The sequence below is a fragment of the Bombus impatiens genome, unplaced genomic scaffold (genome assembly GCF_000188095.3).
Source record: "Bombus impatiens unplaced genomic scaffold, BIMP_2.2 scf_0019, whole genome shotgun sequence".
NCBI classification, from domain to species: domain Eukaryota; kingdom Metazoa; phylum Arthropoda; class Insecta; order Hymenoptera; family Apidae; genus Bombus; species Bombus impatiens.
Genome location: NT_176438.1, coordinates 1,718,230 through 1,737,436, shown reverse-complemented (window position 1 = coordinate 1,737,436; position 19,207 = coordinate 1,718,230). Strand labels below are relative to the sequence as shown.

The 19,207-nt window shown below is 39.1% G+C and overlaps 2 protein-coding genes across 5 annotated transcripts; both read left to right on the top strand.

Moving 5' to 3' along the window:
* Positions 1 to 1,145: 1,145 nt before the first annotated feature.
* Positions 1,146 to 16,397, top strand: LOC100745682 (sushi, von Willebrand factor type A, EGF and pentraxin domain-containing protein 1). 4 transcript variants are annotated; one of them, XM_012381614.3, is made up of 23 exons: positions 1,146 to 1,289; positions 1,414 to 2,862; positions 8,290 to 8,407; positions 9,440 to 9,498; positions 10,301 to 10,510; positions 10,736 to 10,831; positions 10,903 to 11,025; positions 11,113 to 11,276; positions 11,385 to 11,511; positions 12,064 to 12,213; positions 12,404 to 12,580; positions 12,702 to 12,881; positions 12,966 to 13,084; positions 13,331 to 13,565; positions 13,661 to 13,834; positions 13,956 to 14,135; positions 14,219 to 14,464; positions 14,536 to 14,715; positions 14,910 to 15,083; positions 15,178 to 15,357; positions 15,438 to 15,546; positions 15,621 to 15,803; positions 15,880 to 16,397. In XM_012381614.3, exons 2-23 carry the CDS (start codon positions 2,808 to 2,810, stop codon positions 15,983 to 15,985), a joined length of 3,345 nt encoding a protein of 1,114 aa, XP_012237037.1. In that variant the 5' UTR covers positions 1,146 to 1,289; positions 1,414 to 2,807; the 3' UTR covers positions 15,986 to 16,397. The 4 variants fall into 4 exon arrangements, with proteins under 4 accessions (XP_012237037.1, XP_024221815.1, XP_012237045.2 ...); XM_024366047.2 differs by lacking the exons at positions 1,146 to 1,289; positions 1,414 to 2,862 and adding an exon at positions 2,980 to 3,228; XM_012381622.3 differs by lacking the exons at positions 1,146 to 1,289; positions 1,414 to 2,862; positions 8,290 to 8,407; ... (5 more) ...; positions 11,385 to 11,511; positions 12,064 to 12,213 and adding an exon at positions 12,247 to 12,319.
* Positions 16,398 to 16,951: 554 nt separating this feature from the next.
* LOC100745561 (myosin regulatory light chain sqh) lies at positions 16,952 to 19,129 on the top strand. The gene is made up of 4 exons (XM_003484634.4): positions 16,952 to 17,093; positions 18,008 to 18,207; positions 18,283 to 18,496; positions 18,581 to 19,129. Exons 2-4 carry the CDS (start codon positions 18,018 to 18,020, stop codon positions 18,699 to 18,701), a joined length of 525 nt encoding a protein of 174 aa, XP_003484682.1. The 5' UTR covers positions 16,952 to 17,093; positions 18,008 to 18,017; the 3' UTR covers positions 18,702 to 19,129.
* Positions 19,130 to 19,207: the final 78 nt, after the last annotated feature.

Here is a 19,207-nt window from a genome sequence, read left to right as displayed (position 1 = left end):
TGACAATGATTATGAAAAAAATATAAAAGTTTTTACTAATATTGACATGATAGTGACATGAGATAATTCTGGTATAGTTAGTTAAGATGTTAACTGGAAAAGTTTTTGGACACCACTATCGTAAATCAAACTTGGTTCAAGGCAGTTCGAACAGGTAGTATCATGTTTTTAGCACACACTTTCTATACTTATTAATTTTTTATTCTGTTTTTATTAATACACTAATTTTCGTTATATGTAACAGAAAACTCTTATTTTGTTTTTACGTTACGAAAATAATTTGAATAAATCATTAAACAAATGTAAAGAAATAGAACAAGTTAATTACTTGATATGCCAATACCTAACAATATGCGAATTGAAATTATATACATATATTAAATGGTTGTTAAGGCAGCATACAATTTTTATAAAGAAAAAGTCGAAGGATTCTCAAGTATTATTTTTCAACGTTCAATCACATCACGTAAGTCTATGTAAACTTTCTTAAATCCTGTTGCTTATTTTCTTACTGATCATCCAAATTATGCATTATGTCTTTCATTTATTTGAGAAATCGAGAGAAGACACGACGCTTGGCGAGGTGAAAGGGGCCCGAGCGTGTGGTGACGTAGACGTTGATAAAAAAAGAAAAGGATAGAGCAATGGGTCAGAAGGAAGGCGAAAGAAGGAAAGGAAGAGGTGAGAAAGGTTGCAAGGAGAGAAGCCGATCGGAGTGGAAACGCGATCGCGCGCGAGGGACATCGTGACTTAGGTGGGGAGGGTGATGTGGTAAGAAGGATAGAAGGGAGGGGTTTAACGGTAAAGTTGGTGTAACAGTGTAATATTATAGCCGTGTTTTTCGATCCTCTTTTCCTTACTACTACCCTGATGTTCGAATGAATACCCTTTTGCGGTCTCCCGATCTTTACACTGGGGTGTTTCTTAATGTATGGGAACTACCGTCGGTGATAAATAATAGAACTTGGAATCTAGGAAACAATGAAATCCATTTAAACGCGTGTCCGAAAGCACCTGCTTTTGGACTCGTAAATTTATCTTACTTCTAAAAGAAGCATTCATTATATGTAAATGACTACTCTAAAATTGGACATAACCGATTGATATTATTTTACTTTCGTTTTCTTAGTATATGGCACCGTTTACGTTTGCAACAGCATTGCTGTGTGGAGGGAGGAAGGATAAAAAGAGAAAAGTCGAGGGAAGAAAGAATGAATGGTACATTATATGTATATAATGCTTGTACATGTCAATGTAAACATAATTCAGACAATAGAATTAACAGGAAGGTAACTATATTCTATATTCTTGTGAATTTTTTAATTATGTAGTTCTAATTAATGAACAGGAATAATACGCCGAGCATCGTTCGACAATTTGAGGATGAAAAGTAATTATTTACAGTAATTTCAGATTCATTTCATCGCTAGTAATTTCTGTTCGCGGTTTCTCGAAAGGAGCGAGTCGTAAGATCGTGGGCAGCTAAGACAGGGTTTGATGATTTCTGGCAACACTTGCCAATTTTGGTAAAGTACGATTTTACCCGAGCAATATTAAAAAATGTCGTTTTACAATCTGATTCGCATATTGACGAAGTTAACTATCACAATATGTTGATCCTACACGCGTCAGCTACGCACACGGAAGCAATTACTTCTGAATCAAATCGTTACTCTTACGGAACTATCCCACTAATACATAACTTTTATAATCATGCGCAGGTAAAAGTCGTTGTAGCTGCTCGATCATGCGTTGGCTGCTTCACCTTGGAAACGTTATAGATATGAATAAATGTACAAGTACACAGTCCAATAAAAGTACATAATTGACAATCGCAGGCAAGCCGGTATTCCTCTCGATCTTGAAGAATAAGTATCAAAGGTGCACAGTGCACATACAAGAATTATCCATGTAAGATGAACAATTCAAACTTTGTATGACACTTAGGTTTATACTATATGCAAGGTGTGGATCGTAAAGCGAAAAGTTGAGAGGAACATAGTTCCATAGAGCATAGGTTCCTTTACAGTAGTCAGTTGGATGCACGGTGCATGCAGCACAGTACACTGTACTTTCATAATGTCGAAGGAGTACAAGAGACTCGAAGCCTCTGGCACTCGACGGACAGCTAGTGAAGGGAACGGATCGTCATACTCGGTCGTCATTCGACCAAACGGTCAGCGAAAATGCCGTCGAGAAGTTGCGTTTAACGGTGTTCGGTTAAACGTGAACTAAATTTGCCGCGAATGAACCGAAGTCGTAGTGTGATCTTCGAATTGTATTCTCCGAACGTAATCGTTTTTCCGCCGATTTCCGCCCCGTATTGGTAACCGAAGAAATGACACTAATACCGAGAATATGAAGAACCGAAAATAAAGTTATGGCCAAATATGGAATACGGCGAATAATTCCGTGCAGTGCGAATAACAGTTAAACAAACTTAACGAAACCATGGAAGAACAATTATTTGATCTGCGGATCGCATACGGTGACTAAAAACCTGCTTATTGAACGGTAAAACAGGAAGAATCTTCTGAGTCACCTTTGAACTATACTTTGGCGCGAGTTCGATAGTAGCGTTGCTGTTTAATTTTTGTGAATTAAAGAACAAGCATATTTTGTTATCGAAACTAGTTTTCATCGGTGCCACGCATCGAACAAAGAAACTTCTTGTGAAAGTTTCCGTGGTGCACGATAAAGTGTTCTCTTGTAGCGTATACTCGTACTTGTGAATGATCGCGACCAAAGTTAGTGCACTTTCGATGTGATCCCGGCTTTTATCCACAGCAGAAAACGATATATCGAGGATGGGACGAGAAATTCTCCTATCCCTTTTGGGAATCCTCGTTGTGGGCGCAGAAGGCAAGTATTTTTAACATAAGTTAATCGATATTATAACATAACATTTCAGTAACAATTTCTGTATAATGGCCAATGTAAAGACTGTTTAATCTGCATGAAGTAACCTTCGATGTTAGTTATTCAAGTTATTTTTAATTTTAATCATTTGGAATCAAACGTTCGTTTCCTTTTGACCGAAAAACACATTTTGCAGTAGGACGTGCGATTCGATGTATCTTGAAGTTCATTGAACCACGAAGAACCGATAAGAAAGGAGCGCTGATCAGCCGTTTCAAAATTTGAAATTCAGCGACTATATGATATTTTCCATCTGTTCTCGAGTTTTGTCCCTGGCACTAAAGAAAGGAATACAAGCGTACAAAACAGGTACCGCCCACTCGATTCTCGTCCACGCGGATTTTCTGGTGTCTCGAGGTCACCCGGTGTATCCGCCTCGTATAAAACGTACAGGTTCCTACCGCGTCGTGTTTTGTTTTCCTGAAACCTTGCGAATTTTTCATACAGGTTTTTAATTACAGCCATCACTTTGCCCACAGATAGTTAACGATAAAAATAGTGTACGGTGCTACCTTGAAACGCTTCGTTCCAACAGCAGATGCGATTCGTAAAATCAGCGGACCATTTAAAAATATTCATCGAACAAGCCGGTCGGAAACAGGACGAATTTGCATTCGTTTTCCTGTCTGGTCAACCCTATGCCAATTCCAAGCAATTTCGTATTAAAATTACGCGTTCTCCGCGATCCATTTTTTTATTCTATTCGATTAAATTTAATGTGAACGAGTCTGGTCGCGCAACGTAAGAAACAAGACTCGTTGTGGAGGCAGTCAATCGAAGCGAGTTTTGCCTTTTGTAACTCATTCTCCTGGTTGACCTACATGAAACATCTATGTAGCTAGACATTACACCTCTGGTGTGCGCATATTAACGGCTCTATAATATCACTATGCACGACAATTTTTCGAGAACTACTTGTAATATATCATTAGCTCTACAAGAAACACGTGTGCTAACAGCGAGAACTTTTTTAACGTACCGTCTTCTTTCTGTCATTTCATTTTACCGTACGGCACGAGGCACCCAAGACACTTTCGATTCGAATTTGTACTTGAATTAGACGCGGCAAAGGCCTCGTAAATGTTGAGCCGCTCGGTCCGTTTTTCGTCATCGGCAAGTACCTAAAACAGAAATATTTTCGTCGCGGGTAGCGTTCACGCGAACTTTCATTTGCGCAAACAAGAACGCATAAGAAGGACGTAATCTTTGTCAATCTTACAGACTTCTTCCACTTTCTCGTTTCTTCGCTCTAAGTGTTTCCTCGATAAAAATTTGTCCCGATTAAGAATTTTCTTTAGGCGTTCCAAATCTGCGATTAAAACGAGACAAGCTATAAAAACTGTATTAAATTACACGAAGCTGCCTTTCCCATGATTACCTCATAAATAGAATGGTCTACAAATTGATCGGTATAAGTTAATATAAAACGTTGTATAAAGCGAATATACTTAAGAGAGACCAGTTCGCACGATTCTGACCAATCCAATTCGAGAGGCTCGTGGAGATCGTTAGCGATAAAAGTATAGGATAATAGGTCGATCTGCAGGGGAGCGAACCGGTGCACCGCGGTGTGGCTAATGTAGCGCGTTGAAGCTCGTGCTAAGGTGGGGAAGTAAAAGCGTCCTCGAGATTCTAGGCGATCGCTTTTCTTTCGTTCTCGAGAAAGAGGAAGCGTGTCGAACGTGGTGGATTTGCACGATTCTAAGCTGAGACCGACGTAACATTTAGCTGTCGACGATTTAGCTGAACTAAGGCATGCGAAACTCGTGATAACTTGTGCTACCATAAACGCACCTCTCTGGGTGGGGCACCATGCTTCGACGACCAATACAGGTGAAATTTCAGGCGACAACGAATTGTTTTCTCTGTCTGGTGATCAACATGCGCGACGCGGACTCTGCATATTTTGATGGTGGCAGCGTCTACGAAACACGATTTTATATTAATTAATAGAACGTTTTTCGAGGTGTTGTATCAAGCGTTTAAATATTTTGAATTATTTCAGATTCGTAAGCGTGCGAACGCTGAAACGAGGATAGGAAAGTGTACGGTCTGCGGCGAGGTTTTCATTTCCTGACGTTGCGAGGTGTCGCAAGTCACCGTCGATCGCGATGACACATACGCCACGTGCTCTGCCACCATGCACAGTAGATTAGGAAACTCACGAAAAAGAACTTTCTATCGTTCTGTATCGATAGAAACTGATAGAACGAACAATCCGTGTTTTTTTACCATGCTGTTGGTCGATTGGAAATTAGAGATTTTAAGCGCTATGAATTCCAAGGTGGTCAGCTCACCATCTGTTCCTCCCAGTGGATCTTTCTTGGTAGAACCGAATAACGATGTTAACCGGTTTCCCGATGCCCTACTGATACCCTCCAGGCAGTTGTAAAATTCGCTCTCAGTATGTGCCGTTTACGTAAACGCGATAACTGGAAACATCTGTTATTACGACCAAGTACTTTTGTCTTTCTTCCTGAGACGCAGCAATATCGATTAAAACATGCGTTAACGATTTCTTTGTATTTCAGATTTAAATTCTAAACGAACAGATTACATTCACGGTGATACGCTTGTTATCTAGCACCAGCTCGAGATTTTACGCAAAATGAAACTTCGAAGAATGATTCGAAGCAAATTCATCTTTCAATAGCCGGCGATCGATCTCTTGCTTTTTTACGAGACACTACTACGTAAACAGCCACGCCTACTTTCCCATTTCCTGACAATCGCTTACGTGCGATATTGTACGAGAACATTTGAAGTATGCAGTTAAAAGCTGCACTCTTGTTCTTCTACGGCCTACGGACATTGAAACAAGTGTAGCAAAAGGCTCGTACAACGCCACCCATTTTTCAATAATTTAACAAAGTATGATCTTCATATTTTGGCACCTGCAATAGAAGTGGAGATAGAATGTTGGAACAGAATAGATTCGTTAAGAATCATCATTATTTGCAAGGGAAGGAAAAGTGATCTCGGATGGGGAATGCGTCAAGCTATATTTCTGCGGGTTAGTTAAGCCATTTAAAGAAAAGTCAAGAAAAATGGGTAAAGCAAGAACTGTATCGTGACACGCTTCACCGATAGTAGTCTCGATTCGATTCGAAGTAGCTCCACGTCGTACCGTTATTTCGGCTTCAAAGTTTTGTTACCGCGTGACCCAGACCCATGAAGCGATCAACGAATGCCAAAGACCAAGCTAAAGCTAGCAACGTGTTTACACGTATACACGCAGACAATTAACCGGGAATTCTCGACCTCTTCGTTTCTTCGAGGTCTGAACCGAGCGTCGCTCTTTCGCAGAATTCCTGCGACCCGCAGTTACATTTAGAAAAGAAGATCTGGAAGCTTTCGAAGGTGTGCGCATATTTTTAACGATTTTGCCAAATATTTGGATTCAGCGCTATCCTAAAAACATCCGAACTTTAACGAGTAATACGCGTACGCGCGTCGATCAATTTCGAAATACCAAAAGTCGATGTATTCGAAATACCAAAAGTTAATTAACAAGGAATAACGGCCATTCAGAGTAAACATTCGATGACTTTTAATATACAGTATTCCTGCGTGACTAATTAAGAAGTTTAGGTTCAAATCTTGGTGAAATGACTGTAATTAGATAGAAAGTGAGGAATGAAAAAAACATTCAACATAGTACGAACTCGACACAGTGTGTTTCAAATCGAAATAATCGTGGACTGTAGCACGCGCGAACGCGTTTGTACTCGCTTTAATTAACTCGTTCGCACGAAACGGTAACTCGGTGTTTCTCGAGAGACACCGAGTTCCCGGCAGTTCGAACCGAATAAAGGAGACAACGCTGGCTTTCACCCGGCCATCGAGTACACACGAAGATTCAAATTTAAATTAACGGATTCCCACAGGCGCTCGATTGAAAAGAATCAACGGCACAAAGGCGAGGAGATCGTAAATTAGAATCGTTAAGATTCTCCGTTCGAAAATTTAAGGCCATCTCTCGCGATCAGCCTTGAAATATCACCGGAAACTTATTCCATGAGTCGCACGACTGCGCTTCTTTAATCACTTTTACGATTGTATCGCTCGTATACACGAGCACCGTTCGCGCAGTTTATGTTATTCTCCTTGCTTATTTCCATCCTGACATTTCGCATTTTTATGTCGATGTTGCAACGATCAAACGTCTTATCGACCACGAATATGCGTCTGTTCGTACACAATATGTATATCGTAGGTGTGATTCGATGACCGGAATCTTGTCTTGTCGTTGAACCGGCTAGTTCGAAGTTAGTTCTAACTTCCTCCATCGATACTAGACGCGAAAACATGTAAATTAACTCACAGAGATACTAGACACGAAAACATATAAATTAACTCGCAGACTACGACGAACATTTGTTACAATACTCTTTTAATGGTTTAAGCTTTTTCAAGAGAACGTGGAACAGAGAGATACGTACGTAGATAGCTTTTGTTAACGTATCGAAGTTCTATTCTCAGAGGAATGTTCGTACATGTATGTGCGTTAATTTCCATCGTTAACTTGCAACCATTGAGTTTTACATCGCAAGAATCCTCAAGCCGCATACGGTCTTGCCGATTCTCATACGCTCGTACCTCGCGTTTCCAACCGTCCATAAGTTTATGGCACTGTGTCTATTTTATGTTCGTCCTACTAATTTTATAACCTTTTGCAGAAGATAGAAAATCTTTTTCCCGGCTCATAGAATTCAAATAATGGGATACGCGTGGGATTTTCATCGTAGTTTCACTTTGCATCACTGTGTCATAGCTATTGTTTGTCATATTTTAAGAGCGAGACATGACGGTCTTATAAACTTGAGCGTTATGCGTCCTTGACATGTTCTTTCGAATTGACAACAGGTATATACTTACATAACGAAAATCACGGCACATTAAATGGAAAGTAAGTCGTGTCAATTATTCCGTAATCAGAAATTCCTCTGTCCTATTACCGCGCGGCATTTGAGCCAAAGATATTCGAACAACATACATTCGAAATTTCCTGTTGCTGAAATTTAATTGCTACTGTCCTGATAATGATCGACGTCTCTTTTAATTCTGTCGTACGTAAAGTTCATGGCAAAAGCATGAAAGTTCCGATAATAATCTTCGACAGAATGTTCCTCTCTTTAATAGCCGAAAGTGGTAAGGATTGTAGTTTCACCAAAAGTAATCGTCTTATTTTCCTGAGAAATTAGCTACCTTGCGTCTATCGTAAATAATAGCGTTGAGACTATCAACTTTCTATTTAATATTTGATTTGATGTTAACATCAACACGTTGATCCTTCGAATGATCGATGTATTTATTAAAACTCTACTTTGAAAACGTCACCGCTGAACTATCTAATTTTCTTAAATATAGGATTGAAGTGCGGACATCCGGCTGTACCGATGAATGCCAAGGTGTCACTGTCCGATGAATCCTTAGCAACAGGCACTTTGGCAACGTACACTTGCGACGCCGGATACGAATTGTTCGGGTAAGTGAAGCTTCGCGAGTATTCGCATCTCGTGAAATGTTAAGGGGGTGTCCCGAATTACGATGTTCTAGAACAGCGTCTTTTTGTGATTTTTTTTAGAAGGAAAAGAAAGAAACGAAGTTATTGAACTTTGAGGTATGTTTTTGTATATATTTAACGAATACAAAAAATTTTTTTTAAAGTAAAATAGAGAATTATAACAGATTTCTAAGCCTATTTCATGGGCTGCAGTCTTCAATCGGCGGGAAAGATCCACCTCGTAATTCTTGACTGAAACAGAAAACCAAAGAAGGATTAGATTATTATATATTTTTCTTCTGGGTGAACTAAACAACGGCAGAAAAAAATGTGAAATTAAAAATTTTGGCGGGTTTAAAAAGAAATGTGTTTCTTAAAAAAAGAAAATAAACTTTAAGGTGCTATAAGAATTATTTAAGTAAACCTTTGTTTGTTTTTGCTTAGTTCACCCAGAAGAAAAATATATAATAATCTAATCCTTTTTTGGTTTCTGTTATAATTCTTCCTTTTACTTTAAAAAAATTTATTTGTATTCGTTAAATATATATAAAACCATAGCTCAAAATTCAATAACTTCGTTTCTTTGTTTCCCTTATAAAAAAAAATCACAAAAAGACGCTGTTTTAGAACATACTAATTCAGGACACCCCCTTAAAGCAGCGAGCATCGTACTCGAGTAAATTAGAAGAATTTGTTTGAAAAGTAAAGCAAACAGTGCATGGCGAAGGAATCACGGCAAACCGAAATTGGGAAGAAACGAATGCCAGAATGGACGTTACTTTATTCGCATAATATGTACGAATGTGTTCGAGTTACGAGCGAGTGAAACGATCGTTTGTATAGTAAGTACGATATCCGCCGATAGCAACGCTTATTACGGACTTTCTCCGTTTTCTTATAATTTGTATGGTTGACGATATTTGCTCGCGTGTTGGCCTTTTCTTTTCTTGCCGTGCATTGTTTACAAGGAAACGGAGAATTCTGATTTACTTCATTCGACTATTACTCGCTCAGCAGTGGCAGCCTAACATGCAACGCTGGTGGAAAATGGCAAGGGGATCTACCATTCTGCGGTAAGCGTTAGTTTGCTAATCTTATATACAGCTTCGTTCGGGATCTTTCTTATCCAAAATTCTTCACCAAGCGTACCACGTTCGATTACGCGTTTCTCTTGACAACAAGATGGTACGCAGCTTTCTCCTCGATATGTATATCGGCACGGTTTCGCAAAAGAGACGATTGCACTTAGTGATCGACGAAATTCAACTCTTTCCTCTTAAAATGCAGCACGGAGGTATTACTCTGACGAGCGTACGTTAGAAAGCGATTTTTCGTATGCTACGAGGCAGCTTCGTTAAAATGCGTCGACCCTTGGTCCCGATATTGGTCTCGCTTTTTTCATTCGCTGCGACGTTTCACTTTTACTGGCAAAATCCGTTTGAAACGCCGATGGAAAGAAAGTTTGCGCAGCGCGGTAAAACGTGTATCGGCGGAACGTTACGCAACCAGCGATTTATTCGGTGGCAGTTGCCTTAAACTGCGACACCCGGTTAACAGAGTCGCGTGGAAATTATTTTGATCGAGAATGCGGAAAATTCCTAAACCTCAAATATCTGCGACTCGGTGAAACTATCTACGACGCCGGATAATCGTTTCTCTTTATTACTAAACGCATCCTGCCGGTAATAGACGTTTTGTTACGCGATTGTAGTTGGTGACATCGTCTCTCGGCTTTGTTCGGTTCCAAGCAGTTTACTCTGCAACGGTTTGCTTCGACCCGCTCGTTTACTCTTTCCCTTCCCTTTTTCTTTAATTCGCTGCTCTCTGTTCGAGTTAGTCACCGTGTCGTGTTTGCTGAAATACGCGTTGTTGCAGGCACGAACGTCGCCTTTCGCAAACCAACCAACCAATCGACCACCGTACGAGGCGGAGACGCCAGCCACGGAAACGACGGCGATTCAAGTACGGAACACGATGGAAAGAGATGCACCGAGACTCAAAGCGAGCCTAGCCCTTGGTGGAAGGTCGACCTTCTCAAGTCGTATTCGGTAAAAGTGGTCAGAGTAACAACCAGAGGTTGCTGCGGTAAATGTCTCCTCTTACTTCTCACATGTTTGCCTTCATTATATATAGAAAGTGGAATAAAGTGGATATCGTTTTGTGAAATTTAAAAACTCGCATTGAAACCTAATACTTTCCTTCTGGAGCAAATAATGTTGTACGCGTGTGCAGAACTTTCTTCGGAGAAATGCTTTTATTCGACCGTCAGACGTCGAATCGAAAATGAGAATAATTCCTCCTTGTGAACAGGTCATCAACCGCTTCAGGATATCGAAATACGCGTTGGTAATAGCAGCGTAGAGCTGCAACGCAATCCCCTGTGCGCCTGGTTCCCTGGCACGATTGGTAAACAGTTGTTTGCTTATTAAAATATACGATCGTAATCGTATTTCTGGTCGATCGCTTAATTCTTACAGAGGAGGGAATCACGAAGACTTTCGTATGCGCCAGAGCCCTGATCGGCCAATATGTGTTTCTGCAGCTGGTCGGCGTCGAGGGAAGCTTGAGTTTGTGCGAGGTGGAAGTGTTTGCTGTTGATGGTAAGCCGAAAGCTGAAAAGTAGGAATTTCTGTCGACAGTCTATCGGGGCAAATTTCTGTACAAAAATTCTACCTGCTTTTCCGTAGAATTCTCAACTGACAGATGCGCTTACACTGGGACGCCAGCTGACGCTGACCTGGCTGCTTTCAATTCCACCTGTTACGAGTTCATCGTGAAAAAGGGTGGCTCCTTTCAAGAGGCCAGAAATTATTGTCGGACAAGAGGCGGTGATCTCGTTCATGGTTTCCAGGTCTCTATAGCAAGCCTCTATGACAAGGGCTCTCTGATATCTTGTTGTTGAATACGTTCCAATCCTGAACTCTACGTATCTGTAATCTTCGTATATCTTGCGATACAGGGCGCAGCCTCGGTGTATATACTGAACAATCTCGAAAGGCGGAAGGACAAACTGAAGACGCAACTAGTTTGGATAGGTGCTCAGAAGGAACCGCTGATAACGGCGAGAACATGGCGATGGGTTGACGGTGAATATTTTGCTCTTTAGTCTGTTCGATCTGTATCCGAGTCTCGTTTATTCATCGACTGCAGCCAAAACAGATTTTTCCATTCTCACGATTTATCGGCAACGACCATGAGAACCGGGTCGGAGAGGTTGAGCAACCCTGGTTAGATTCGTCGGCACGAACCAATCAATTTGCTTCGCAATTACACGATAATTATAGTTCCGTCGACGAGTTGAATTCGTTAATCCGAAATTCGTCTCTCGACGAGTTATCGTGCTCTACGGAAATCAAAGATCATCTCGACAGGGATTATCGGCGTAATAACACGTGCTAATAAATAGAACGTGAAAGTTACGGCTATGAGGAAATCAACGGAAGTTACACCCGCGAGCGTCTGTTCCAACGTATAATCTCTCTTAATTGTTTGTTGCGTCTGGATCGAACAGACGAAAGGCTTGCTTTAGATGCCGATCTTCCTACGATGAGGTTAAAGACCTTCTTATTTATCTGTTTGGCGAAGCGAGTTTCCTTGAGGCGTGTAAAATATATCGCGTTAATTTCCGTTATTTCTAGGCGAGATTGTGCAAAAACCGTCCTGGGGAAAAGATCAACCAAATAATTATAACGGCGAGCAAAATTGCGTAGTGCTGGACGGTGGTCGTAGCTGGCTGTGGAATGACGTTGGCTGTAACCTTGACTATTTGCATTGGATATGCCAAAGCAGTGAGTAGTAATTGATACGTAGATATACATAAACATATACACATAAACATGGAAAACTACACAATTAATTCGGTCGAACATTTAAAGGAGAGTACGATGGAAATATGTAATCCATGTACAAGTATTTCGGTTATAAATTGCAATGCATATATAAATAAATAAATAAATATATTTCTATTTACTTATCCAGGGCCACCTACTTGCGGTAGTCCAGAAAAGTTCGAAAACACGACAATTATAGGCACCAAACGAACCATAGGATCAACGATAGAATACGTTTGTCCCGATGGATATATGCTAATAGGATCGAAGAGTAGAACCTGTCAACCAAATGGATTTTGGAGTGGCGAACCGGCCATGTGCAAATGTAAGTTTAATCGCACGCGTGTCGCTACGCGCGTTGCATAATTGCTCGGATAATAATGATGCAGCTGGTGATCGGTAACCATCTTGCGTATACTCAACGTCATCTTTTAAATGCTTCATAGTTGTCGACTGCGGCCCCCTGCCTGAACTGGAAAACGGCGCGATCACGTTGGTCAATAAAAGAACGACTCACGGAGCGCTTGCTGATTACGCATGTAAAGAAAACTACACGTTGCTCGGTGATGCGAGGCGTAGATGCGGAGACGGCGGTATATGGAGTGGACATCAACCTCAGTGTTTATGTGCGAGATCAATTTTACAGTGATATTATGATAAATCGTAGCCACACATCTACATAATTTAGATTATCGTTTATTACTTTGCAGTTGACTGGTGTCCGGAACCACCTCAAATTAACGGCGGAGTTGTGACAACTACCGGAAAGAGAGCAGGCTCGACAGCCACTTATTCTTGCCAAAATGGCTTCATTCTATTCGGAGATAACGTAAGCAACTTTAAATACAATTTAGACTTTTAACTTTGCGCATAATTTGTCCTACTTGCTTTTCTCTCATTTATTATGCTCGCTGCGTACAACCATTTCGAACGTATATTCTATTATGTATGTCTTTCACCGCGATTACAACGCTATTATTTAGAAGATTTGCGAAAGATTTGCGCAAGCTGTTTATTTAAGCGATTACACTGCGAAGAGAATAGAATATTAAACATCGATAATCAATTTCGAAAGGTTCTCACGTGCGACGTCGGCGGTGAATGGTCAGGTAAAGCGCCTCAATGCAGATTCGTCGATTGTGGAGCACCGGCGCAAATTGAGTTCGGTTCCGTGACCCTAATTAATGGCACCACCACGGTTAAGAGTTTGGCCGCGTATACTTGTCTGGAAGATTACTGGTTGGTTGGTGAAGCGAAGCAAGAATGCACCAAAGAAGGGAAATGGAGTCACGACACGCCGTCGTGCGAATGTAAACAAATTAAATCTTTTCTCAAAACGCATACGACATTAAACGATATAAAACGACAGGTAACTTGAGAGTCTCGATTATTTCGATTGATACAGTAATCACCTGCGAAGAACCTGAAGTACCGGCTGGAAGCTACGTCGTCGGATACGATTTAAATGTTCACAGTGGTATTGAATACCATTGCGAAGCAGGATACTTACTTCAAGGAGAAACAAGACATACTTGTGGCAGAGACGGTGAATGGTCGGGAGAAGTACCGACCTGCGAGTGTAAGTTTCACCGTTGTTAAATTTGTTAAGAATTCCCTTCAAAGGAATCTCGATTTCTTTGGATTAATTCCGCGGCGATAAAAGTCTCTGATGACAATCTCCTCGACTTTCTGTTTCGTAGATGTGGACTGCGGGAAAGTTTTGCCTGTCTTGAATGGTGCTGCAGAATACGTGAATGGGACGACTCATCTCGGAAGCGAAATCACCTACAGTTGCACGAGAAACTATAGGCTAAATGGAGTGTCAAGAAGATACTGCTTAGACAACGGGCAATGGAGCGACGCGACTCCAAAGTGTGAAGGTGCTTGCACGTTTTATTTAAACACAGTTTAAAGTTTATTTCACATTTCAATAAGGATAATGTCTCTTTCCTCTTTCTCGCAGAAATTCGCTGCCCGGAGCCGATTTACGCAGAGCATGGAATTCTTTCTGTGACTGGCAATGATCGAATGTACGGTAGAACTCTAATTCGGACAGGAACTCCGGAGAATTCTAATACCGGTGCGACTTCCTACAAGATCGGTGCACTTGCAAAATATCGTTGTGAGAGAGGGTACAAGGTGGTCGGGGAACCTCTATCTACTTGCGAGGACAACGGAAAATGGAGCGGCGAGGTTCCGCGATGTGTCTGTAAGGAACTTAAAAAATTGTAGCGTTTAAACCGTTGCGAAATATTCAGTTTCAATAAAAACATCTTTCAGATGTCGATTGTGGGAAACCGGAACACATTCAACATGGAAGATATACTTTAACGTCGAACGCTACCTATTATGGAGCTGCTGCTCTTTACGAGTGTGACGGTAACTTTGAATTGGATGGATTTGCTAGGAGACTGTGTCTCGAGAATGGCACCTGGAGCAGCGACACCCCAGTTTGTAAGGGTAATCGTCTAGATTAGAATTTAATTTCAAATTATAAATGCTGTTTTAAAAAAGTCTTATACGAGGTAATTCCTGTATAGTAGAAAATGTGATGCGTGCTTATTGTAAACTGTATCAACGAATGTGATACATATCTTTTGAAATGTTCAGTAAATATTTTTTACGTTACATTCATTTGCACTTTGTACACACAGAAATTAGGTGCAAAGACCCCGAAAAAGAGGGAGTGTTATCCACGCAAGTTTCGACTCACAGCGTAGGTGGAGTGGCTCATTACAGTTGTCCGCGTGGATTCTACATGGAAGGGAACGAAACTAGAATATGCTTGCAGAATGGATCCTGGAGTGGAAGCACGCCAGCCTGTTTTTGTAATTATACATATCGTTTTAATCTTCTTTAAGTACCTTTAAATTAGTCAACTAGAATACATTAGTACATTAAAATACAAATCTGTATTTATAGCGGTCGATTGCAAACATCCGGAACCTATAGAAAATGGTAGAGTGATAGTGGTAAACGGGAGTACTACTTATGGTGGAACTGCAGAATATCACTGTTTACCACAGTACGAAAGAGTGGGGCCGTTTTTAAGAAAATGTTTAGATACTGGCTCATGGAGTGGAGAGGAACCTAAATGCGAATGTAAGAAATAGATTCAGAGATATATTGAAAAGAGGAAAAGGGAAATGCATTTTTACTCATAAATATTCCTTATTCGATAGTTATGCCAAATGAGGTAGCTGAAGCACAAGGCGTGGGTACTAGCGTTGGTATTGGAGCTGGAGTTATAATATTTATATTAATTATTCTTGGACTCGTCTATCTAAGACTGTACGTAGAATTTACGAGAACGTTGACGATTAATCTTTAAATAAACAGTTTGCTAAAATGACGTATCTTTTTAGGAGGAAAGCTACGCCGGTAAAGAACACGGAAAATGTTCAAGCGGCTGAAAGAAAAGAGGACCAAAATGCCGCTGTTATGTCTTATGCCACTCTTAACGATGGCACAACCAACACCATGTACGAAAATGTTCCAGAGGACGGTCTCTACGACAGTCCTTACAGTCTAAGTGGCAGTACATACGGGTGAGTCGAAACAAGTATTTCTTTTAGGAATTTGTCTCGTAGAAAAAAGAAAAGATGATAAATTGTTTTCATTCAGGTACGGTACCAATATGAGAAGACATTACGGTAGATCGGGACATTATGAAGCAGAACCAGTTTCAAACAGGAACGGCATTACAATTAATGGAGTATCCGTGCGATAGTTTGAAATACGACGATTAGAACCGAGTGTGTTTCTTAAAGTCAGGTATTATTTATGTACAATGTACAGATAGGAGGATACAAATATGTGAAGCTTTGTTATCTTTATTTATATTATTGTATTCGGCGCATCGCCGATGTATGTAAATAAGTAAAGAGAAGTAACGTGATGATGAAGAAGTGTCTATGAAAAAAATACTTCGATCTTTTCCATACCAATGACGAAAGTGTGTAATATTAACGAACTTTATTACACTACTTCCACGATTCAATTTATGTATGTATTATTATGTATATAGCGTGTTCTCCTAATTTAGAATTACTTGTAAGTTTCAAGCGATGAATTTGTAACATAAATTCGTGTGTTCATTGGTTATGAAAATAAAGAAACCAATGCTCTCTTGTTTTATTTTATATTTTGTTATATCTTTACGGGAAGTACATACCAAAAATATAGTTATGACGTTTTTTTGTAAATAATTTCAATTCAACTCGATGCGTTTCAGTATCATTATTTATCACATATACTGTAAATATGATTACGAAATGAATGTCAACTACATGTATATATATCGGATTCTTTCATTGCCTTATAAGGTAATGATTTCACCGTCAACGATTTACTCCAACTAAGGTACCTGTAATGGCGTATCCTTTCGAGGATAAAGCAACGTTTTTAGTACACGCTATTAATTTATTACGTCGGTTCTATAAAATATTTAAATAAATTCGACCGTTTTCAAAACAATATCAAATAACACCCATTGTAATTTGCGAAGATAAAAATTAAGAATGATTATTATTCTTGTAATAGGAATTTTTATATGTGGAATTTGAAATAATTATATTCATTGCACTAACGGATTTTAAATATCGAAGAAAAATTCGGTCATCGTAATTCTCTTTCTTTTTTCGTTGCATGTGGCCTAATTTTTGGATGTCTAGAAAAGGCTCGTGTAATGGATAAATGATCCTTCACTAGATGGCGTTACTTGCCCGGGTGTGGTGAATAACCATAGAGTGACGCGTAACGTGAGTCACAGTGGTGCACGAGTATCTGTGCTGTACGCTTTTTGGAGTTCTTCTCGTTTCGAAGCTGCTATAAATCAGGTTGGTAGAAATTCGTTTGTGTGCTTTAACGTTTCAATGTGAAAACTTCCAATGGCTGATTTGCAGATATGAAAACAACCTGAAAAATACAAAATATTTGACAGCTATCCAACTTTGCTTATAAGAACGGCCATTGTTATTGTGTCGCTTCGAATGATATGCATACGTTTTTTGTCAATTTCTGTAACTTAAGGAAGTTATTTTTATATCTTTTGTCCTTTAAAAACAATGATATTCTTTGTATAGCAATTTTATAAGAGTTCCAATTATAACCAATAAATGTTTATGAAAAGTCAAATATAGCCTGTTCGAATATAGCTGAGCGAAAATTCTGAAACAAAGAGTAACAAAATAGAAATTGTAGCATGATATTTCATTGAAGAAAACTTAACAATGTAAGCGTATTGAAAAGAGCTGAAAACGTAAAGCGTAATATTACTTTACAAATAATATCTATCCAAACGAGTGTGCAGCAGATTTTACTGTCCCAATTTTGTTATTTAAATTATAGTTTAAAATTCAAATTGAACTGTATGACGGATATGTACTTTTATATAGATTTCTATAGATGTAGAGTGTAATGTCCTCTTTGTTGAACCGTCACGTAGACGATCTTATTTTTATCCTGATTTTGGTTACGTCGTGATATCCTAAATTAATTGTCTAAAAATAAATAGTAGCTCAATAAAGACTATCCTTTAGATAGGTCTAGTGGCTATTATCTTTTTTTTAACACTGTTCTAATTCAACATGAGGAACTAACTGACAGTCAAATTTACATAACCTCTACTCCCTTTGCGATACTATCTCTATGAATTAAGCAATTTATAAAAATACAGCAAATAATAACTAATACATACTTACAAAAAATATGAATTAAATGATGTAATTGTCTTTTTTATTCATAATTTTAGGAATACAAACATGTCTTCGCGTAAAACAGCCGGACGCCGTGCAACAACCAAAAAGCGTGCACAACGCGCAACATCAAACGTCTTCGCGATGTTTGATCAAGCTCAAATCGCTGAATTTAAGGAAGCTTTCAATATGATCGACCAAAATCACGATGGTTTCATCGATAAAGAAGACCTTCACGACATGCTTGCCTCGTTAGGTAAGACGCTAAGCAAGTACTTATCGTATCGCGAAGATTTTTTAAATTTTACAATGTAATTGATTTTAATTTCAGGTAAAAATCCTACTGACGAATACTTGGAGGGAATGATGAATGAGGCTCCAGGACCTATCAATTTTACAATGTTTTTAACTTTATTCGGCGAAAGACTTCAAGGCACAGATCCGGAAGATGTAATTAAGAATGCCTTTGGTTGTTTCGACGAAGAAAATACTGGACACATAAACGAAGAACGTCTTCGAGAATTACTCACTACAATGGGAGACAGGTAATTTTTATTTCTGCATGTAGTATGCCTTATTATTCTACTGAAATGAGTAAGAAATTTATCGTTCATTTTTTGTGTATCTAGATTTACGGATGACGACGTGGACGAAATGTATCGAGAAGCACCTATCAAAGGATCGATGTTCGACTATATAGAATTTACCCGAATTTTAAAACACGGTGCTAAAGACAAGGATGAACAGTGAAAGATTTGAAATATCCCGTTCTTTATATCTGTTTGATTGAGCGTGTAACACTTTTTAATATGGTTGAAATTGTAAAGTTTCAAATATCACTTGTATTTTATATATCCTCTATTAATGAGAACAACTGAAAATCTAGGATTTATATTATTTGTCGAACAACTGCCTTATCTCTAGGTCCTAAATGTACAAGTCCCAAAACACGTGAACATTTGTCATATTCATTTCAAATCAAAATGTTCATATATACAACCTACGCGAACGGAGATAAAGAACAGAAAAATTAATTCACATCTTAATACGAACTACAATCACTGTAAAATCGATAGAAAAAATTCGATATGTAATATATATTATATACTACATTAACATATAGTTGTTAAAGAGTTGGTATTTATATTTTAATATAATAATGAATTATACATTAAAAACATGACGTTTATCTTTACATCCACTCTATTTGACTTTCATATCCAGCGAAAATAAACAATAACATTTAATATTTAAGA